Source organism: Sminthopsis crassicaudata, chromosome 5 (assembly GCF_048593235.1).
Source record: "Sminthopsis crassicaudata isolate SCR6 chromosome 5, ASM4859323v1, whole genome shotgun sequence".
Lineage (NCBI taxonomy): Eukaryota > Metazoa > Chordata > Mammalia > Dasyuromorphia > Dasyuridae > Sminthopsis > Sminthopsis crassicaudata.
The window spans coordinates 45461957-45486073 of record NC_133621.1 but is presented as its reverse complement, the minus strand read 5'-3'; the positions used below and the strand labels follow the sequence as shown (position 1 = coordinate 45486073).

Genomic DNA, 24117 nt, shown 5'->3' with positions numbered 1-24117 from the left:
CTTCTGAGCTAATTCAATTCTGCTTCATTCATAGACCGCAGCACCTTCTCTGATGAAGGGGCACACCATGCTCAGTGATCCTTTGTCAGTATCTCATACAATCAGTTCCAAAGTTGGTGGTAGACAATAAAAAAATACTTCGTAGTTTGCCTGCCAAGACAAACCCAGGAACTTTATGAGTACAATTACAGAAGTCTTTACACATAAATTCAGTCTAAACAGTTGGGAACATATTAATTGCTGGGAAATATAATAAAAATAATACTAAATCTGCTTTCAGACTACCAAAAATTATTTTAGAGCTTGAAAAAATAATAAATTTCTTCTGGAAGAGCAAGAGATTAAGAATATCGAAGGAACTAATGGGGGAAAAATGTGGAAGTGCAAATATCTCAATAAAGTGGTCTAACTGTACCAAATATCAAACTGGATTATAAAATGGTAATCATCAAAACAATCTGGTACTGGCCAAGAAATAAAGTGGTGGATCAGTGGAATAGATTATGTACACAAAACACAATATTAAATGACCATAGTAATTTGTCTTTGATAAACCTAAAAAAAAAAAAAATCCAAGAATTTGGAACATGAGCTCATTATTTGACAAAAACTGCTAAGCAAACTAGAAAACAATTTGGCAGTGTCTAGAGATATAGTGACATCTCACACTGCATACCAAGCATGAGGTCCAAAGGAGGACGTGAGTTTTATATGTACAAGTTAGGGGAGCCTACAATAGTTTACCAGCTGAATATATGAATAAAGGAAGAATTTAGGAACAAAGGAGAGAATGAGCATTAAAAAAATAAAAAGTTAATGCTTTTTTATTTTTTTTTTAATTTTTATAATTATACATTTTTTTTGACAGCACATATGCATGAGTAATTTTTTTTTTATAACATCCCTTGTATTTATTTTTCCAAATTTTCCCCTCCCTCCCTGTACTCCCTCCCCTAGATAACAGGCAATCCCATACATGTGTTACAGTATAATCTAGATACAATATATGTGTGTAAATCCAATTTTCTTGTTGCACATTAAATATTGGATTCCGAAGGCATAAGTAACCTGGGTAGATATACAGTAGTGCTAACAGTTTACATTCAATTCCCAGTGTTCCTTCTCTGGGTGTAGTTGTTTCTGTCCATCATTGATCAACTGGCAGTGAGTTGGATCTTCTTTATGTTGAAGATAACCACTTCCATCAGAATACGTCCTCATACAGTATTGTTGTTGAAGTGTACAGTGATCTTCTGGTTCTGCTCATTTCACTCAGCATCAGTTCATGGAAGTCTCTCCAAACCTTTCTGTATTCATCCTAATGCTTTTTTATTAATATTAAAAAATGTTTATACAAACAAAACCAAAATAGCTGAGATTAAAAGGAAAGCAGAATAGGGAAGGAGCAGGGAGAAGGATTTTTTTTTTCCCTTTAGCAAATATCATAGATAAAGGGTTCATTTCTAAAATATATAAAAAATGGAGTCAAATTTATAAGAATGCAAGTAATTTCTCACTTAATAAATGGTCAAAGCATATGAATAAGCAGTTTTTTAGGCAAAGAAATCAAAGGTGTTTATTGTCATTTGGAAAAATATCCTAAATCACTGTTGTTTAGAGAAATGCAGATTGAAACCACCCTGAGATGCCCCTCTGTACCTTTTATATTGGCTGTGACAGAAAAAGAAAATGATGAATGTTGGATAATTGGGACATTAATGCATTGTTGATGTAGTTGTGAACTCATCTAACTTTTCTGGAGAGTAATTTGCAGCTATGTCCAAAGGGCTGTAAAACTGTGCATATACTTTGACTCAGCAGTACCACTACTAGGTCTATATTCCAAAGAGGTTTTTTTTTTTTTTTTTTTTTTTTTTTTTTTTTTTTTTAAGTCAAAAGGATCTTTTTGTATGAAAAAGTTAATAACAGCTCTTTTTGTTGTTACAAAGAATTAGAGTTGGAGGGGATGACTTTCAGTTGGAATGGCTGAACAAGCTGTGTTATATGCTTATAATGGAATACTATTGTACTGTTAGAAACGAAGAGAAGAATGATTTCAGTAAAACCTAGAAAGACTTAGATCAACTGATGAAGAGTAAAGTGAGCAGAACATTGTATACAGTCACAGCAGATTATATGATGATGAATTATCATTGACTTAACTATTATCAGAAATACTGATACAAGAAGACAGTTCCAAAGGCCTTGTCATGGACATCTCTACTTACCTCCAAAGAAAGAAGTGAGGGAGTCTGAATGAAGATGGAAGCATACTGTTTTTTCACCTTTTTAGTTTTAAATTTAAATTTCATTTCATTTAATTAAATTTAAATTTAAAATGTAATAAATTTTAATTTAATAATGGAATCTGTTTTCTTTTATAACATTACATGATATGTAAATATGGCTTACATGATTGTGCATGTCTATATCCTCTATCAATGTGCTTGTCTTCTGATGAAGGAGGGAGAATAGTATTTGAAACTCAATTTATTTTTAATGTTAAAAATTTTTTCCATGCAGTTGGAGAAAAAAATGACATTTTTAAGAAAAATAAAATCCCCTCAGTAAAAATGATGACACTCTTATTTCAGGATTATTGGAAAGATCAAATGAGACAGTATTTGCAAATTGTTTTGCAAAGCATAAATTGCTACATAAATGTGTTTTCATCATCAAAATTCTACCACACAATATTAAAAATACAAATATAAAGTGAAATTACATTGGACTTAAGTAATCCGGAATCTTGAGTATTTACAATGAATTTTTTCTATATTAATGTTATGTGTCAATTGATGAAAGATATTCTTCTACATGTCTTGCCTTAGTTATAGAAAGATAAATTGATTTAGAGATATTTGGAGCATCCTGAAATTCAAAGACCCTAATATATTGTATGATCATATGTCTCCAATAAATAAAAAGCTGAAATTGGATTCTAAGTCTGAACTGTCAGGATTAAGTGACTCTCTCAATTAATTAGAAAGCTAGCATTTTGTATACTGATTGAAAAGGAATAGTTACAGTGTGGGAAGTCAAGTGTGACATATTAAAGAATTTAAGTTCCATCATTCCCACTAAATCTATATTTCATCATTATGTAAACATTTTTGTATAATATTTTTACTTCCAAATATTAATAATTGAATTGTCCTTGACAGTTCAGTTTGCTTTTTTTTTTAATTGATAAAATGAAGGAGTTGATCCAGATCATCTTTAAGTTCTTTTCTTCATATAATCTGATTTCATGAATATAATATTTTCCTAATGATTTGATCTATCAAATATAGTATACATACATATATAAAACAACTCATTTATTTAGTGCTTTAATGTTTCAAAATATTTTTTTCATTCTGTTATCCCCATTTTGTAAAGAAGTGAGTCTCTGAGGGGCTTGATAACTCTCCTACTATAAATATCTTGAGGTGACCTGGATCCCACTATTCTGATTCCATGAATTATTAGTGCCTATAATATATTTATATGTGTTTACATTTGTAAAGAATCTTAGCCTTAAACCTCGTTCAGAATTAAAATTTTTTTAAACTACCATATTTTATTTTTACTGAGCATTATCTTTATCATTTTTTGTTAAGACTGGGACAGGGAAAAATTACTTGAAGCATGGATGTCTAATCCAGAAAACTGCTGCCAACGTTCAGGTGTTCAAATGCCAACCCCACCTCCAAGTGGATATAATGCCTGGGATACACTTCCTTCCCCTCGAACTCCAAGAACAACTCGCTCTTCTGTCACTTCTCCAGATGAAATTAGTTTATCTCCTGGTGACTTGGATACGGCTCTGGTATGTATTCATCTTGAAAGTGATAAGTGCCCTTATCCTTGAACTTCTAAATGTTTATGATTCCTTTGTTTCATGAGTTCTTTAAAAAAAAAAAAATGCCAAGTAGGAAATAACATCGGAGTCCATGGTATACACTGTGTTTGACAGGAAAAGTCTTCTTATTGATGTGGTATTTATTCTTGAGCCAGATATCTTTACAGTTGGACTATTTACTCCTTAGAACTAAAATCAGAATGAATCATTTTTAAGACCCTAAGAATAAAAATAATGGGAAAAACATGGTATACATTGGAAATGCGCTGCCTCTGACTGACAAAGCAAGTAAGTGCCAATCAGGACTTGTCAGATAGATTCCAGAAGCTCCATTACCATCAATCTTGAGTATAAGAGCTTCATACAGAAGTTGGGTAGGTTTGGCAGTGGCAGCAAGGTGACACACATAGTGGATAGAGAATTGAGCCTAGAGTCCAGGAGACCCAACGTCAGTTCTGGCCTCAAACACTTAGTAGCTGTGGGATCATGAGTAATTACTTCACCTCTGTTTGCTTTAGAATTTTTTCAACTGGAAAATGGGAATAATGGTAGCATCTACCTCCTAGGTAGTATCATATTATTGTAAAGATTATATGGATAATATTCATTAAGTATATAGTGTATTCCCTGGAATGTTGCAGGTGGTATACAAATGCTACCTGTTATTATTATGCTTATAATTTATTAATTGTGATTTATTATTTATAAATAATAATACATTAATTGCCTCAATAAGAAAAGGGAGTAGTCCACTAGTAAGTCACTAATCTTTAAATGTTAACTATATCCCAGTATTGGAATATACAGAATAAGCAAAAGGCAGTCTCTACTCAGTAAGTATCTGACTAGGTGGAAAGCCATATATAAACTTTGTATTACAATTAAGGATGAAGAATAATTATGAGCAGTATTGTCTTATACAGAGAAATAAGTATAGGACAAAACTAGTTTAAACAAAGCTCCAACTAAGAAGTTTTGTTAATATATATTATTTGGGGATTTTTTTTTCCTTTTAAACTCTCACAGTATCATTGATTGGTTTGTTTTTTAATAGGTACCACTAACTTCCCAACCCCACAAACCCCAGATTTTTAAAGTCATCTTTGATGCTTGTTTTTCTTTTACTTCTCATGTAAATCAGTTTCTAAGAATTGACATTTCTTCCTCTGCAATATCACCTAGCACACATCTCCTTCCCTCCTCCTCTTAAACTACTACCATACTAATTCTGGCCTTTACATCTCTTGGCCTGACTATTAAATTGCCTCTTCCTCCTTCCAGTCTCATCTATCCTTCATTCAGTTATCAGAATTACTGAATTACTATACTCTTAAGAATATGAGCCTTAAGTATATATTTAAGAAACTTTAAAAATATATATTTCTTTTCCTATTATTTCACTGTCTCCCTTACCTAGACCCAATTTGTCTAGATAATTTTAAACATAATCTCATTCTATGTCCACTTATATACTCTAGATTCTAGTCAATCTAGGCAGTTTTCTCTTTCTTGATCTTGTTCTGCCTTTTCTCATCTCTTGCCTTTGGTCATAGAATCATTAGGATCCAGAGCTGTAGAAGGAATTCTAAATGTAATCCAGTCTTTCCTTTTTTACAGCTGAGGAAACTAAAACCCTGCAAATTTAAATGATTTGCCAAAGTCACATAATGCCAAGATTAAAAGCTAGATCCTTCTTTTCTATAACCAGCTTACAGCACATAGTAGGTATTTACCTATTAGTTGGTTCAATTGTATATTTACTTTTAAAAAAAAATTGTAGTGCCATTATCTGAATTTCAAAAGAACATGCTAATGTTGAACCTTTAGGATTGCTTGCTGTCTGGGGGGGAGGGAAGGAGGGAGAGAGGGAGAAAATTTTCTAACACAGTTTTGGGAATGTTGAAAGCTGTCTTTGCATGAATTTGGAAAGATAAAATATTCTTTAAAAAAAAAAAAAAAAAAAAGAACATTCTGTCTGTGTAGTGTATTGAACAATTGAAATATCTTTTTTCTTTTTGCTGAAGCAATTAGGTTTAAGTGACTTGCCCAGGGTCATACAGCTAGGAAGTATTAAGTATCTGAGATCAGATTTGAACTCAGGACCTCCTGACTTCAGAGCTAGTGCTCTATCCATTTCGCCACCTAGCTGCCCCTTGAATTCTTTAAACAAAAGAAAATCTTTTTTTATATAAAAAGCATCTTTGAAAAGCATAATTCTGCTTTGTTCATTCTTCATTACTTATTGATTTGGAAGGTACTGTTTAATACATAAAATGGGAAAGTAGAAAGGAGTTAATCTTTCTGTATGTCATTCTGACTTTCAAAAAATGGTTTGTTTGTTTTTTTGTTTTGTTTTGTTTTGTTTTTCATGATTCCTTTTCCTAATGTACAGTTTTGGATATATGTGATATATTAAAATTTATATTTCATATTAAAATCAAATTTTATAATGCAGTTGTGGTTAAATGAATACTTCACTTTTTACTTTTCTTATATTTAATATCTAAATCAACATAGTATCATTTTTTAGCATTTTATTAAAAGTCCAACTAAAAACAAACCAACATTACCTTAAGAATCAAAAAGCTGTCATCCCGCTTGAAGAACTCGAGGGAGGGGAGAGCTGACCATATCCCGAGCAGCCCAATTCACCTCATTTTGAATATTAAAGTCTTACTATAAGAGCATGACTCTCGTATTGTGATTAGCAAATGACATAGTTGATATAGTGCTGCTCCTGTAGTCAGGGAGATCTCCATTTGTATCCTAAGATACTTTCAAGCTTGACTCGTCACAAAGTCACTTAAGCTCTCACAATTTCTTTCCTCTTCCATAAAATAGAGATAATTTAATAGTTACTTCACAGAGTTGTTTTTAAAATCAGATCACATGAGAAACACAAACATATATAATACTGCATCACAAACTATAAAACAATATATAAAATCTAATTTTTATTATTTTTAATAACTGTTTAATTTCATTAATGACTTAAAATCATAAATAGTATGCTTAGCAAATTTGCCAATTAAATTAAATTATGGTTTCATATAGTGTTTTTTATTTGTTCTACAGTGTGACATTTGTATGTGCAATATTTCTGTGTTTGAAGACCCAGTGGATATGCCATGTGGACATGACTTTTGCCGAGCATGTTGGGAAGCGTGAGTATATGTAACTTAGTATTTTTTACCAACTAACTCCCCAATTTAATCAGAAAATACTTTGCATTTCATATCTTCATATTAATTTTTACTCGCCTCATAATTATAATGAAATTCTTTATAACTTTAATTTAAGGTTAGAGTTTTTGCTTTGCTTCATAAATAATGGATAAATTTTTAGTATTTTGCTAATCTGTTATATTTGAAAATATTGGAAGCTATTTTGAAGTATTGCTTGACTATATCAAGAAACATTTGGTAAAGTAAATTAAGTCACATTTTAAAGAAAAAGTATGGTCCCAAGGAAGCGTTAAGGAATAAGTAGATTCCTTATATCAGAGAAATCACAGGTCTAGCATGTAACTCATAAATGAAAATATATAAGTGTAAAGGGAGGATTATTTATACTATTGAACTATTTAGATGCAAAATAAAAAAAGACAGTGGAAATGGAAAAGCAAGAGCAGGGATATTTTAAAAGCAGATAGCAAGGAATGAATAAAGCTAAAAAAAACTTGAATATGCTAGAAAGGGAGAGAGATCTGTGGAAAACCAGAAATGACTTCTTTCTCCAACATTGACAGGGAATCATGAGATTAAGTTAGAGACATGTGGAGGCATAAATGAGTTCATAAAATTTTCTCTTTTTACAAAATGGCCAATTTTAAATTTGGTTTTAAAGTGTTTTAATTTTCCCTGATTTCTATCAATAAATTTATGGAAATTTTTATACAGTGGGAGAAAAATAACATTGAAGGGTAGATCAAAAAAAAAGCTTGAGTATACAAAGAATAGCATGACAGTTAAAGAAATAGAAATGAAGAAATCACTTCTAAAATTCTAGGATTGGTAGCTGATCACAAAATAGAAAATTGTGAGGTCATTACTCAGAACAATAATCTAAAAGTCATTTTTTACTTTTGATTAAAGAGTCAACTGAATGAATTATTTTAATAACAATAATATTTACATAGCATATTAACGTTTGCAAAACACTTTTTAAAAATATCTTACTCTATCTAGGATAACAACCCTGGGAAATAAGTTTTATTTTTTTTCCCCCCTTTTTACAGATAAAGAAGCTCAGTAAGGCAGAGATTACATGACCAGGGTTACCCAGTTAATAAGTTTCTGAGGTTGGGTTTGGTAGTCAGGTTTTGCTGACTACAGATGCCAATATGTAGATATTGATTAATATTAGGTCTGGCTGGTAATTGTTCTAAAGTTAGAGAAGAGAATTCTATGTTTTTGATAAATAATGCAAAATTTTAGTATTGAATTTATAAAGATTCCCCAAATTATTCTTTTAAATAGTTGGCTAATTTCCTCCTTTAATATTTGATACCAAATTGAAGTTCTCAATTCAAATCCTGTCTTGGACACTTATAGGATTCTTACTAGCTTTGTGACCCTGAGCAAATCATTTTAACTTTTATCAACTGACAAGGAGTGAAGGAATGCTATCGGGTTGTAAATGGTACAGAAATGCTAGATATCATTTTTGCTTTTAGCTTCTAAAAGATAAGGGAGCTAGAGAAACATGGAGTAGTTTATCTGCCATTGTATTTCTTCAGAATTAGCTAAAGCACTCATAGTTAATCATCATACAACATTGCTGTTTCTGTGTACAATGACTTATCTCCTGACTCTGCTCACTTCACTTTGCATCAGTTCACATAAGTCTTCTCAGGTTTTCCTGAATCATGTCAGATCTGTGGATTAGGGAAGAATTTAGGAACAAACAAGAGAAAGAACATTACTTTCCTTTTCCTTTCCTTTCTCTTTCCTGCTGAGGAAATTGGGATTAAGTAATTTGCCCAAGGTCACACAGCTAGGAAGTGTTAAAAGTGTCTGAGGTTGGATTTGAACTCAACTTCTTCTGACTCCAAAGTCAGTGCTCCATCCACTGTTCCAGTTATGCCCTGGCCTCCTTTTCAAATAGGGAACAAAATAAGATTCATAAGAATATGATTCATTCATCAATTGATAAATGGTCAAAGGGCATGCATGAACAGTTTTCAGACAAAACAATCAAGTTGTGGTATATGACTAGGATGGAATACTATTTTGCTCTAAGAAATCATGAGCAGAATGGTTTCAGTAAAACGTGAGAAGACTTGTATGAACTGATGTCAGTTGCATTGAGCAGAGCCAGGATATCATCATACATAATAACACTAATATTGTAGGATGTTTAACTGTGACTTAGCTATTCTAAAGCAGTACAATAATCCAAGAAATTTGGAAGAACTTAAGATGACTTTCCAGAGAAAGTCCTGATGGAATCTGCATGCAAATCAAAGCAAATTTTTTAAAAAAATCTTTTCCCTTTTGTTTACTTTTCTTTTTATCTGGGTTTTGTTTTGTGACGACTAATATGCATATATGTTTTGCATGACTGCACATGTGTATGCTGTATTGAAGTGATTGCTTTCCTTAAGAAAAGGAGGAGGGGAATAGGCAGGAAAAGACTTAGAACTCAAATTAAAAGAATGTTAAAAATTGTTTTTATCTTGACTTTAAGAAACATTAAGGGGGAAAATGTGGAAACTAGAGAAAATCGAAAGGTTGTCCTAAATGATCAGGAAGATAAAATATAAGATGGGACTAATAAGTGGACTAAAATAATTTCTATTCTACAGTATAGAGTATCAAAGATACTCTATTAAAAAGTAAGGATAGTTTGTGTAAGTTTCACAAGCATTTTAAACATTTAAATGTTTAAATTTGTTTAAAATGTGTCCAAAAAGGAATGAGCTACCTTCTCATTGTATCAAGTTAAGAGACTCATAAATTTAACTATGGGGAGTGGCTTTTAAACCTTAACTATACCAATTGTCCTCATTTTACAAATGAGAAAAATCAAGGCCCAGAGAAGGAGAAAGTGACTTGCACCAGGTTACAAACAACAATAATATGAGTCTTGCTTTATCCCTTCTCGAAATATTTAAGTAAATATAGGATAATAACTTTTAAAGGATATTATTGAGTATTTCCTATTTTTGTGTGTATTGAACACCTAATTGGATGCAGATGGCATTTTGTGCGTATTCTTAACCTCTTAGAGGCCTCCTGAGTCTTAGAAACATTTTGTTGTCTTTAAAGATCATTTAAAAAAGTAAACATGTTAGAATGCTATTTTTAGTTATAGTTAGAATGCTATATTTGCCCCCATTCTACAGCAAAAATCATTCATAAGTTTAATTCATTTAATAATCATACAGAGAATTAATGAGAGAATTGTTAGGAATAGGAAAAGGTAAGATTTTAAATAGTTTTTTGTTCATAAATATAGTGGATTCAGTTTTGGACATTTTGGCAGGCTAGTTATCATCACCTTGACTTAAAGAAGTCTTTTTCATTGACATTCTTAAGTCATAATTTTATATTTTATATATAAATATAATAAGTCATGATTTTATATTTCATACTTCTTTCTCTTCAGAATAACCACATTTACAATCTTTGAAAGAATTTCATTTTTATAAAACTCATAGGATCATACCTTCAGAACTAGAAGAACCATTAGAGATTGGTTAAGCCTCCTCTTTTTTAGAGGGAACTTGGATCCAGAAATTTTAAATAAGTTGTCTAAGACCATCCAGGTAATAAATAGTAGAGCCAGAATTTGAACCTAGGTCCTTTGATTTCAAATCCAGTGTTTTTCTTTACACTGTTTCTATTTATTTGATCTCTCATGTGGGATTAGCATCACATAAGTGTTTATTATTATTTATGGTGTTTGTCCTAACCTAGAAAAACGAATATTTACTTATTATGAAAGGATTAATTTTACAGTGTTATCTGGTAGTTGTTATGTGTCTTTTTTTTTTTTTTTTTTTTTTTTTTTGATTAACTGAAGTCTAAAAAAGCAGTGAATTCTTTGAGGCAGATTTCTTCAAAAATCACCAACTTTTTCACCCCTAGAAACTGGTTTTTCCCTTGTTGAGATTTTCAATAATTCCGAGTAACTTGGGCATAGAAAAGTAGCAGATCTGAGCCAGAGTTTTGAGTCTATATCTTAAAAAACCAAAATGAACCTATGAATAGTGTCATCTTCTGTAAGAGCAATCAATGGACTTCCTGCCTTGTAAATCTGTCAGCAGAGAATCAGCACCAGGCCACACAAGAGGGACCTAATGGCATTCACTACCTCTTCTTCAGTTGAAACTTCAATCTGAGGTACATAATCAATATTTTCAGCATAGATTGATGACAGTCTCTTTGGAACACCACGAAAGTGTTGAAACAGTTTCTCCAGGATCATGTCTATCTCTGATCAGTGTGGTTTCATCAACATTGAATAGTCAAGATGCATCAGAGATCTTTGGCCCATAAATAGTGCTTTGGATTATTGGTATCGCTGTAAAACTGAATCTGTCTGCCTTCTTATTTACATATCTGTATGTATCTCTAAGTTTTCTTTACACTTTACTTTTGGTGGAGTTAAATGTTATCTTAGAGACTAACCCAACTTCCTGCTGGTAAACCCTGGTAGAATTGTTGGGTTGTTTTTTTTTTTTTCCTCCTTAAGCAGAAGTCCCTTCTGAATTTCCTTATCACCTTTGTCAAACCAGAACTGAAGTTTGTGAGTGCTCTGGCCAAGATGAGTAAATGCAGTGTTGTACACCAAATCTCTGAAAGCCTCTTTCCTTTTCTGCTCTTCTTTTGCCAACTCTGTGCTGACTTAGCTTTCCCTCCAGCTTAACAATAAAGTATGCATGAAGAAACACTTTATTAGGTTGATGATGAAGTGCTCTGACATTGTCTTGCCTTGAAGTCTCTGCTTTTTGATCACTTTCCACCATAAATTTTCTTCCTCTTATGTCCTTCATGTCTCTTCTCCTTACCATGATGTAATCTGTTAAATGGCACTAAGATGCATACTTAACATTTTGTGTTTGCATGAGTGTTGGTGGTGGGGAGGGCATATGACACATACATATTCCATAGAAAGTGACTTGCTGTTTCCTCTCCAAGACTCTCTTCCATCTTTGATCATCTGTGTATACTATGGCATTAAAATCATTTAGAACTGCAAGATTGTCTTCTTTTGGCACATTGATGATGAGAGTCTCTAGGTCTTCATAAAATTTTTCTTTGACCTCATCATGGTTTATTAAGGTGGGAGAATATATACTGATAATGATGACATGGCACCTTCCTATGACAATTATATTGTCATAAGTTTGTTATTTGCTCTTTTTGGGTGGTGTGCAAGCTTTTTGAATAGATTAGTTTGTTTTCAAAACTTTCACCAGCTACACAGAGTTCCTCATCATAGCAGCCATTCCAGAAAAGTGTATATCCACCTCCAATTTCAGTAAGATGGCCATCTTTCACAAGCCTTGTTTCATTCAGGACCACTAATGTAATACCTGCCAGAGTTCTCTCACAAGAACTGTTCTTTCATGTGTGCTCACATTCCATATACCAGTGGTGTGTGGAATTTCAGAGACTGGGATGCATTTGAACTTGAATCATCTGTCTGATACTTATGCTAATTTTGGCCTGACAATAAGAGCAAGAAAACAAAGATTCTTCATCAACCAGAACCACACCATCCATATGTGGAACCATTGCTTATGACTAATAGAGACATTTGAATGCTATGGATAAGTTTACTTAACCTTTTCAATATATTTTCCAGGGATATCTACATAGATAATGAGGTTTGTATATACATTGTCACCGCTAGCTCAGGAAAATGAGAGAGAAGAAATATTAGATTGCCTACCCAACTGAAGATATACAAACCTACTGTACTGACTTCATTGTTATATGCCTGTGAAACCTGCATAATCTACCAGTGCCATGCCAGAAAATTGATCTGCTTCCATTTGAATTCTTATATAGATTCTGGAGATCACCTGGCAGGAAGGTACTGTACATTGAAATCCTTTCTCAAGCTGAATTGCCGAGTATACAAACTGCTGCAGAGCTCAATTCCAATGGGCTGGCCATATGGTCCAAATGTCAAACTTAAAAGACTTTTTTCCAGAGAACTCATACAAGACCTGTGCTCACAAGAAGTCAGAAGATGCTGTACTAGGACTCTATCAAGGTCATTCTGAAGAACTTTAATATCAGTTATGAAAAATAAGAGATGCTGGCACAGGACTGTCCAACATGATGTGCCCACCTCAAATAAGGCACGGCGCTCTGTGAACCACACAGAGTTACCACAGTACCAAAGTGCTCAGATATAGAGACATCTCCATCCCAAATGTTCAAATGGACTATTTGTACTCAACCTGTAGTAGAGCCTTCCAAGTTCATAATAAACTGAATGAGCAGTTCATTCACGGACGACGGACTGTACTCTGACCAACATCATAATGTTATTGGTCCTCTTTGAGTATAGAATGATGAACAATCTGAATAGCATGCAAAGCTATAACCCACCATAAAAATGACTTATTTAGTTCTGCTTTGTCCAGAATCAAAATATTGTGGCAATAGATTTTTTTTTAAGAGACCTGTTTTACATGGCATAAAGAGGCACAAGATCTTAATATATGCAAGACTGCAAACCCCTCTGCTTAACTTTATTGAGCTTAGTCATTGTACTTTTATGGGGGGGGGGGGAAGGAGGAAGCAAAGAATGTTTATCTTACCTAAATTCATGTAGTACTTCCTGAGTTTATAAACCCTAGTAGAAGAGCAGTCAAGCAGTAAACATTCATTAAGCACCTTTAATGTGCTAAGCACTGTTCTCAATGCTGACACATTTTAGAGAAAGGGCAAGGACATTGGTTCCTCTGTACATACTCCATTGCTACTATGCACAATTAGAAAATGCTTCCTTGAATGCAAACTCTTATTCCAACTAAGAAACATTGAAATCAGGGTTTTCTATCTTCCACAATCCCTTAGGGCATATTACTACGTTTTGGAAGTAGCTAGGAGAATTTAAATGAATATTTTTAAAAGGACAATTCAGTAAAGAATTTGGATTACTTCTCAGCTTTGTATTATATTCACCACTATTCCCCTTTATTTATTAAAGGTACTTATTTGGAAGTTGAATTAATATATCTGCAATCCAACTATAATGTAATTCTTTAATATTACATTTTAAATGGCAACTTTTTTTTTTATAAAAATGGAAAGAATACTGTAGAACAATAGAATATGTAATCATTTATAATTGTATTTCACTTAACATTCTGCAATTTATATATCTTAATTCTTTTTATGCCTTCACTATTACATCATTGTTTATAATAAAGAAAAATTGATAGCATGTGTCTCCCAAAGAAACATGGTTATGAAACTAGATTCAAAATTACTTTCAGTCCTTTCTTCTGTTTTTCTAACAATTTAATTCAAAACTTTGATAGGTTTTTGAATCTGAAAATTCAAGAAGGTGAAGCCCATAACATTTTCTGTCCAGCCTATGATTGTTTCCAGCTGGTACCAGTGGATGTCATCGAAAGTGTGGTTTCCAAAGAAATGGACAAACGATACCTACAATTTGATATTAAGGTAAATTAATTAAGATAATTTTTATACACACACAGACACAGAGTCCTGGCCCTCAAGGAGCCTAAAAGCTAATGCGTGCGCATGCGCACAAACAAGCCATCAGAGGCACTTAACAGTGGGCTTAGGTTTTTGTGCAAAATGAAGGCCTACAGAGCTGCTGCTGACAAGTGGATTTCCCTGGAAGTTTGGGAGTCCCTTTATAAAGAAGGGTTTAAGGAGGAGTTTAGTACTTCATTCTCTTGCCTTCCAGTTAAAGGGGAGAGGCAACTGAGGATGACCTGAGAAGGTGTAGAGATCAAACCCTGAGACATATTGGGGAGCACTTTCTCTTTGGGTGGAGCATGTTGTTCCTTGGAGTCAAACCGAGATAGACTACTAATGGAAAATGAAGTCAGAGTCAAGCTGAAAGTGTTCTCAGGCATGTGATGCAATCCCCTCCAAATTTGACCAAGAATCCTCTTTATGTTTTCTCTGACCTTAGTCAGACCTTATATTCTGTTCCTCTTTCCTGTAGCTCCAGTAGGTACACATACTCAATTCTCTGAAGTAGTCAATCTTGAGGTTTTTCACTTTCATGTATGACACCTTAAACTCATCACAATCCTTCTTATAATGAGATATCCAGAACTAATACAGGACTCCTGACATGGTCACTCTGCCTAGTTCTGGACATCATTCTTTTTTTCACACAATTCATGATTAGTATTTGTGGCTATAATATACTGTTGGTCTCATCATCTTTTTTTTTTTAATCCATTAATTGACCAAATTCCTTGTAGTTTCCATAGCAGTGACTCATTCAACAAGCATTTATTAAGTACCTCCTATATGTCAGGCACTGTCCTCAAGTCATTTATATTCTGTCGAGTAAAATGACATTTATGTATGTTAAGTAGATTCAAAACATATACAAGGAATTTTTGTGGTGGGGAAGGAGTTTTAGCCCTGCTTTGAAGTAAAGGATTTTGATTCTAAGCATGGAGGGCAACATTTTAAAAGGTTCAGAGCTTGGAGGTGGAGTATTATGTATGAGTCCCTTTTTGGCTGGAAATCAGATCCATAAAAGGGGGTGATGTGGGCAAAGTCTGGAAAGTCAAATGGTGAAGGGCTTTAAATGGCTAGCAGAGGAATTTGTATTTGAACCTAGAAGTATAATGGGGGCTACTGGAGCTTCTTCAACTTGTGAAGCAAGGCTTGTGAGGAAACCTAGAATTTACGAGTATCACTTGGTCAGTAATATGGAAGATTCATGTGGAAAAGAGAGATTAGATCTATGATAGTCAGAGTGGATACCCTGAGGAGATCACAACTATCCATTTTCTCTTTCTAATCAATTTCTTAATCATCTATTATGTATCTTATTTTTTGCCAGTCACATGTGAATGAAATAATCTTTATCTGATATTACTAGAGGATGTGGCATTAACATAAAGAAATAAAAAATACATTAAAAAAGTAAAATCAGGTGTGAAATTACCCATATTTTGTAAGATCATTAAAAACTGATTACCGTAACTTTTTAAAAATGATAATTTATTACTATAGATGATTTCTCTGGTCATTTTTTTAAATAGCGGGAAAGAGCACTATTTTCAGAAATTTTGAATAAATTATGTCAGTTATTTGTGGAAATATATCTTATAAATTTATTCAACACATACTTAGCACCTAATACCTGTCTAATATACTGGAGGGAGCCATGGGTCAGGTTAGAAAGAGTGAATTCAATCAAAGTTAGTTCCTTCTCTCAAGCAGCTTATAAATCTACTCTATTAATAGTTAAGAATAGAGCTATGATTTGAAGAAAGCCAAGAGGTTAGGATGTGGAATGGAATTAAGAATAAATTCTGACTCTGGGGAGGAGGAGTGATGAAAGGATCATATAGCTGAACATGTGTGCAATTTGACTAGGAGAGAGAACAAAGAAGTAAAGAAATAAGATTAGAAAGATAAGCAAGAGTCATATTGTAGAGGGCTTTGACTGCTAAACAGAGAAGTCCTTATTTAGTTCTGAGGGCCTTGGGTGATCACTAAAGATTTTTGAGAAGTTTAGTCAGGGACTTGTTGAGATTAAATAATTGTAATAACCTACTTAGCATGGATATATAATTTTATTCCTGCAGTATTTTGATGTATATGAGTTGGATCATAGAATAAGAGAGTGACATGGGCCTAAGATTTGACAGGGCATTACTGGGAATAGGATTAGATGGCAAGAGATTTGTGTGGGGGTAGTACAAGTCAACCATAGGGTCAGAGAGCAACAAGTAGGTATAGAAGTCAATCTGAGAGACGTTGAAAGATAGATGATAGTAGTTAGAAGAATTTCAGAACTCTTGATCACAAAGGTAGAATTGTTACTATTGATAGTTGAAGCAAGGATCTGATCTTCCCTTTATGCTGCTAAAGTAGAATGAAAACAGAGGTGATAGAATTGTGGAGATAAGAACCAAAATGGTGGTGAAGATTCTCTGAGAGACATTATAACATCATGTTTATTAAAGTCTCCAAATATAAAGGCAAGGGCAGAAGTGAAAAGAAAGAGTAAAGAGCCACATACTGAAATTTGAGAAATGAAAAACTGGTAATTGCAATAAAGAACAGGAAGGAGTTTGTTGGCAGAGGGACATTTGGAAATTTGAGTGAAGTGCATGTCAAGATAAGTCAACAAACCTTTATAGAGTTCCTCTACATGCCAGGAACTGTGCTGAGTACTGGGAATAGAAAGAAAGGCAAAAACAGCCTCTGCCTTCAGAGAGCTTAGTTTCATAGAAGAAAGAACATGCAAATAACCATTTACAAACAAGATATTTTATTGCAGAAATTGGAGATAATCTTTGCTAGTACTTGTAGAGGTTCATTTTCCCAGAAGTCTGCTAGTTTTATTAGTCTTTAGTCAATGATCTCACTTGTATTGTTCTAGTCAGTGGTTATAGAGATAGCACCTAGCTAACTTTTCCTGCCATCCTTATCACTGAAGCAAAAGGGCTTGCCCAGGCCTGAGGGCTATCTTGGAACTTTGTTTAGGCTAGAAAATTCTTCATCCTGTGATCAGCCTTCTGGGCCTGGGCTCTGTGCACTGAACCAGGCTCATTGTGTCTCTGGGGAGGAGGGCACTGTTATCATCCCTTGAGACTTAGGGACTCTGCTGGAGAAAGGGGAGTCTGACCTCCTGGCCCCCAGCACATTCTTCTACAATATCCTCAGCACAAGAAGCTGCAAAGTAACCTGGGTTTTGTGGGGTGATTGAGAGTACACACAATGAGTTCTGTGCCCAGTGCAGGTGGAGGGTACAACTCTGTTAGTGGAAAGAAAAGTTAAGAGGATTTTCCATTTTTATACCTCAGTGATCACTAACTTAACAGCTTGGTGTTCTTGGTCTGACTGTAGAAGTTAATTTAGAGCAGATGGCAGGCATCATCTTTCATAAAACTAATTTTTTTTAGTGTCCCAACTCTGACCTTGGACAAGACACTTTTATCTCTTAACTTTAGTTTCCTCATTTGGAAAGTAAGAATAATATTTACACTATAAGGTGTTGTAAGAAAAAAATATTTTGTAAACAAATGTTATTTTATTTGAACAGAATTCTGTTCTCTACATGATCCATATTTTAAATTCATAGCATGTGGACCAGTAGCAGAACAATTTTAAAAATGGATCCTGTTTAGAAAAGTAAGTGAATTTTTTGCTTGGATATAAAAATACAATGAGTTGGGCAATAATAACAGTTAAAAGTGTTCTTTATATTAAATCGATGAGATCAGCTTTATTTAAGCAAGTTCTCACATTAAACTGTATCTTAATTAAATATAGTTTATGTTTATCATCACTTGGTCTTTTGGTAAAAGAAATAATTTTATATTTAAATGATAAACCATAGTAGTTAAGTTGATTATAATTTTTTCCTTTTAAAAAAATACCTGGCAGTGTTATTTTAATTTTATTTCAAACATCTGGTTTTGTGTCATTCGACAGCTTTTATCACAAAAGCACATACATTTAAAGATTTAGAGTTGATTCTTACAAATGAAAATGATTTTCTGTGTTATTTTCTTTCACTCAGGCCTTTGTTGAAAATAATCCTGCAATTAAATGGTGTCCTACACCAGGCTGTGAGAGAGCTGTCAGACTAACAAAGCAGGGGTCAAATACATCTGGTTCTGACTCACTCAGTTTCCCATTGCTGAGTGCTCCTGCTGTTGATTGTGGAAAAGGACATCTCTTCTGCTGGTTAGTAGAATATATTAGTCTGTTATCATGCAAAAATATAGATTTTAATAAAATTTTGTCTGGCCATCATATTCTAACACTTGGATTAAGCTCTTAACATTTTATATTTATGAATTTTTTTAAGTACTAAGTTTAATAAATATTTGTTGAACTGAAAACAAAAAAAAGAAGGAATATTTTATGTTTATCAGAATTATCTACAAAATATGTATCATGGATAAAGATTTTACCAACCATATAATCTCCAAAAAAAAAAAAAAGGGTACTGATGGTGATTACAGATTATAATCCTGAACCTTACTATATTTGTTTCCCTGTGTTTCCCTGCTATCAGGCTCCAGAAGGGCAATGAAACTTATCTGAAGAACTTTAGACTTGCTCTTACTGCTTCTGCTCCTTTCTAGAGTACACTGGGATTGTATAAATGGACCCCAGATGCATTACACTTAGCTTTTAGTTACAATCTAGAAATTGATTAGATTTCTAAACCCAATAGGTATGAAAAAAAAAAAAACAAAACCAAACCTTTTTTGCAAAGTATATCATATTTATAACTTAAAGGTGTATTTCGCCATGCAACCAGTGTATATAGCATTAAGTATCCAGATAGGAGATTCATGAAAGATGATACTGTTGCCTCCTTATATGTTGCCAAATCAGATATAGGATAGGGTAGAATAGCAATGAGAAATTAGATTTTTTGTTATGATTTTTGCAAAATATAAAAGGTAGACATCATTTAATCTTTTTCAGAGATGGTTTTGGTTTGGGGATAGAGAGTGAATTTGGGGGATTGTAAAATGACATGAGAAGACAGTAGTAGTGGGGTGCTATATTTTTTATAATCACTGATTGAGTTGTCATTCAATAAATATTTATAAAGTGCATATGAGCTAGGCTCTGGGCCAGAATGAAGACAAGTAAGTGTCTCTACTTAAATTCAATAAGGATGAATTTGCTGTCATAGTTTGTAACTTAAAAGCCCATACGGAATGCATAGGTAAAATAAAGGATTGAAAAGGCTTAAGGAGAATACTGTGAGAAAAATCAAGAGACTGGAAAAGTGATGAGTCTGGAGAGAGTAAAGGAGAAAACATAAGGATGCCATTATCATAGTTCCTTCCCCTTTTGTCTGACTCTGACCTCATTTGTAGTTTTCTCAGCAGAGGCACTGTAGTGGTTTGCCATGTCTTCTCTAGCTTATTTTACAGATGAGGAAACTGAGGCAGATAGGGTTTAATGTCTTTCCCAGTGGCCAGATTTGAAGTCAGGAAAGTCTTCCTTACTCCAGGCCCAGCTCTCTGTACACTCTGGCACCCCCTGGCTGCTATGAAGTAAGAAATAAATATTTTAACTTTTCACTTCAGAACAAAGATAGGAAGTGACTTAACCCCAAAGTCCTGAAAGTCCTTTATAGAACTAAACGCATAATCTGGTCTACAGTTAACCAATTTTGCTAACTCTTCACCAGTTTTCAGGGTATAGTATCCTATTTCTGCTGGTGAGATATATCATAATGTTAATGAAGCTAATATGCATGAGATTCAATTCTGTTTCCTGTTATAAATTTTCTTCTGAATTAAAGAATTTGAGGTGGCATTCTAATTAAGCTAGATTATTCAAATTTTAGGATTTTTTTTTTGTTGTTGTTAATAAAATATAACCTGTTAAGTGTCTCTGGGCCTGAATAATTTTAGATAAAGAATATTTTCCAAAAAAAACTTCAAAAACCCTTTTGTTACAATTAGAGTCAATTATGAAAGTATGATGGTGGGTTTGTGTGTACACATATAAGGCGTACATATACACATATAAGGTGTCTCTATGCACAGCTATAAGTTCTGAGTTTTATTTGTTTAAAAATGTTACCTAGTTGCTATCTATGTAAAGTTGAATATCAAATGTTTAGTGGGAACATTTGAATGGATTTAATTGATAATTATGTAGTTCTGGATTATGATCTTCTGAGGATAATTCCAGCAGATGAGTCACAAGAAAACTCTTCTTTCCCAGAATCACAGTACTTTGTTTGTTGAGCTGGTTACAGTTACTTCTTTAAAATGGTAACTTATTTTTATAAGTGCTTTCTCCAGTCATTCAGTTAGCAGAGGGAAAGCGCATTTGCAGAAATTTTGAGCAAAATGTAAGCTATGAAGCACTTTGTAATTTATTCACCATGTATATTTAGCACCTAGCAGTTGTATTACTGCTGGAGGAGCAGTGAGGCAAGGTAGAGGGAATAAATTCAAATATTAGTTCCTGCCTTCAAGCAGCTTACAATCTAATATAATCAATCCTTTATTCTCATGTTTTAACTTTCTTCAAGAGTTCTTTATTTTATTAGTAACCTCATTTTTACTTTTATCCAGAAAAAGGAAGAAAGTTTTCATAAAAATGTTAGTGAATCAAATCCAGAAAATGCTAAAGTAAACTCTCAAGTGAGCAATGAAGGAATTGGGGGGGGGGGGTGAAGAAGTGACAAGTTTTTCTTTGTCTTTTTTAAGTCATTTTTTTTCTCATTTCTTATACTACAGTGGACATTCTACAATTTTTAAACCATCTCCCTATGTGGTTAATTACCAGTTTCTTGCGATCACTGAAAGAGCTGTTATAAGTACTTTGTATATATGGGATCTTTTACATGTCAGCAATATCTTTGGGGAATAAACCTAGCAGTGGTATAGTTTGTTCAAAGAACATGCATTTTTTTGATTAATTTTTTTGGGGGGAGAGGGGGTGGTTACAAGTTCTAAGTTGCTGTCCAGAATGGTTGTCATACAGGTTTTCCAGCAGCCCTCCTTTTTTTAAAATCAGCTTTACCTAAGTCTTACTGATGTGACTTGGATTCTCATTTGCTCTAGCTTGGATTTGAACTGCCTGTTCATGTTTTTACCATTTATTAATGAATGACCTTTATGCTTAAATATTTGAATCAGTTCCTTTTATATCTGAAAATAATAAGACTTTATCATCTTGGTATTTATACATGTCAGTTTAAACCTGCAGGAAGAGATAGAGAGATTCCATTTAAAATATTTGGGAATCTACCATCTATAAGATATACACAAGAACTATATAAATACAACTATGAAACCCTTTTTTTATGGAAGTAAAGACAGACTTAAATTATTGAACAAATATTAATTTCTCATAGATTGAGTGAGCTAATATTAGAAAAATCACAATGATAATTAAATTAATTAATTTAATTTAATGCCATACCAATTATTTTGTAAAAACTAGAAAAAATAACAAAATTTCGTTTAAAGGCTCAAGAGTTAAAAAAAAAAAAAAATCTAAAGGCCAAAAGTGGGAAGGAGGAAAAACTAAACTTAAAACTAAAACTAAATCTTAAACTCTACTAAAAAGCAATAATTCTCAAAACAATTTGGTGCAAGTTAAAAAAAAAATGCATCAATCAGTGGAACAAGATAAGGTATTCAACATACAGAAGCAAACAGAACTTTGCTTAGTTTTCTATTAATTTAAAGATTCCAGCTACAGGATTCACTCATTTGTTTTAAAAAATAAAAATAAAAAAATTCTGGGGAAAAATTGACACCATTGTGGCAGAAATTATGTTCAGATCTTCATTTCATATCTTACACCAAGATAAGCTTCAAAAGGATGTTATATATAACCTATGTATAAGAAGTCATGGCATATAAAATTAGAGAAAGTCCATCCTCAGATTATGGGTAGGAAAATAATTCATGACCAAACAAAGGGTTGATGACAAAATGGACAATTTTAATTACATGAAACGATTAAACAAACAAAATTTGTTTAAACAAATCCAGTTTTCCTAAGATTAGAAGGGAAAATTAAGTGGGGGGAAAAATCTTTGCAACAAATTTTTCTATTAAAGATAAATTTGTTGCAAAGATTTTTTCCCCCACTTAATTCTTGAATTTCAACAAAATGTCTTTGATTACAGACATAGTATAGATTATAGACAAAGTATAGTAGGTCACAGTGATATCAGTTTTTATGTACAATGGAACTATAACATCTTTACAAATTAATGGTTTTGTATATTTCTAAAAAAGAACAAAAATAAGTTTTCCAAAGACAATAACTTTTGTACCAGATAGCAACAGTTACTGTTTCTCAAAACTATATTTGAAAAGCTCTGGGAAGATCATTCAAAATCAGTCTAGTTCTTTCTAAAAGGCAATTCCTTCACCACCACACCAAAGTCTCCTACCTCTCTTTTTTTTAGGACCTTTATTCTTTGACACAGAACTATAGCCAAAAATTAAAGCTTAACCAAGACAGGATTTCAAGCATAATCACTTTATTCGTTAGGCTAATGGTAACAGAATGTGGGCTTAATAGTTTCTCATGACAAAAGACTTTAGTAAGGTCCCACAGTCCTTTATAAAAATTAACAAGATAACATCACTTCTTGACCCTACTACTTGGTAGACATTTTAATGAGGGATGTGGATTAATAGTCATTTCTTGTAGAAGATCACAGTCAGTGGGGAAACTCTGAGTAAGTTATTAGACCCTTCAGCCCAGAGGGAACCTGCTGACAATGTCTGCTTTGGCTCCCCATCTCCTCTAAGGGCTCTCGGTCTTCCTGAGAAAAGTCAGGGAGCTGTGACAACCTGTGTTGAGATTGAAGCAGAGTGATAGCAGGTGGCAAATTCCATACAATTGCAAGTTGTTTATATGGTCCCATGGGCACAGTGTTGTTTTTGTTACATTATATAAAGGGAGAAGTCCTTGAAATAAATGGACTTCATTTTTCCACCATCCTCAGGAGTCCCATGTCATCACTTCTCCACTAGGAAAGAATATTTTAATCACCTTGATGTGGGGGCTTTAGAAAGCAATGTTACATTTTGTCACCCCAACTTGGGGGCTCTGGAAAGTAGGACACAACAATTTCTGTTCATCCCCTTTACTTCCTTTGTGACATTGCAGAGTAATACTAACTCCAGGATTACTCCAGACTTGGATGTAATCTCTAATGATTTTAACTGGATTAACTTGAATTTGAATTAAGTGGCTAGTAGTTGAAGTTACCAAGGCAGCCAGTACTAGGGTGGAGATTCAGTTCACAAAGGAATTGGATGCTAAATATATGCTTGCTTAAAAAAAAAAAAAAAAATTATGGAGAACTGACTGGCTAGTGCTTACAAGATGGTCAGAAAAAGCAATATAAGTATGCTTTCAAGATCTCAAGAACTTTAGGATCACTTGTTTGACATAGGAGATGCTGGCACGGGACTGCCCAGAGAGTGTGCCCTCATCAGAGAAGGTACTGTGCTCTATGAGGAAAGCAGAATTGAATTAGCTCAAAAGAAATGTGAGATGCAGAGAGTTAGAGAAGCCACCCTAAATTCTAGTAGAGACCATTTATGTCCAACTTGTGGCAGC

At 33.4% G+C, this 24117-nt stretch overlaps 1 protein-coding gene across 5 annotated transcripts in view; it reads left to right on the top strand.

The window, feature by feature from the left end:
- ANKIB1 (ankyrin repeat and IBR domain containing 1) overlaps nt 1-24117 on the top strand; it is a 140066-nt gene that overhangs the window by 75937 nt on the left and 40012 nt on the right. For all 5 annotated transcript variants that reach the window (XM_074272252.1, XM_074272249.1, XM_074272250.1 and 2 more), the window contains 4 exons: nt 3603-3811; nt 6920-7008; nt 14352-14496; nt 18563-18729. In XM_074272252.1, coding sequence (XP_074128353.1) covers nt 3603-3811; nt 6920-7008; nt 14352-14496; nt 18563-18729 — 610 coding nt within the window. The remainder of the gene's footprint in view (nt 1-3602; nt 3812-6919; nt 7009-14351; nt 14497-18562; nt 18730-24117) is intronic.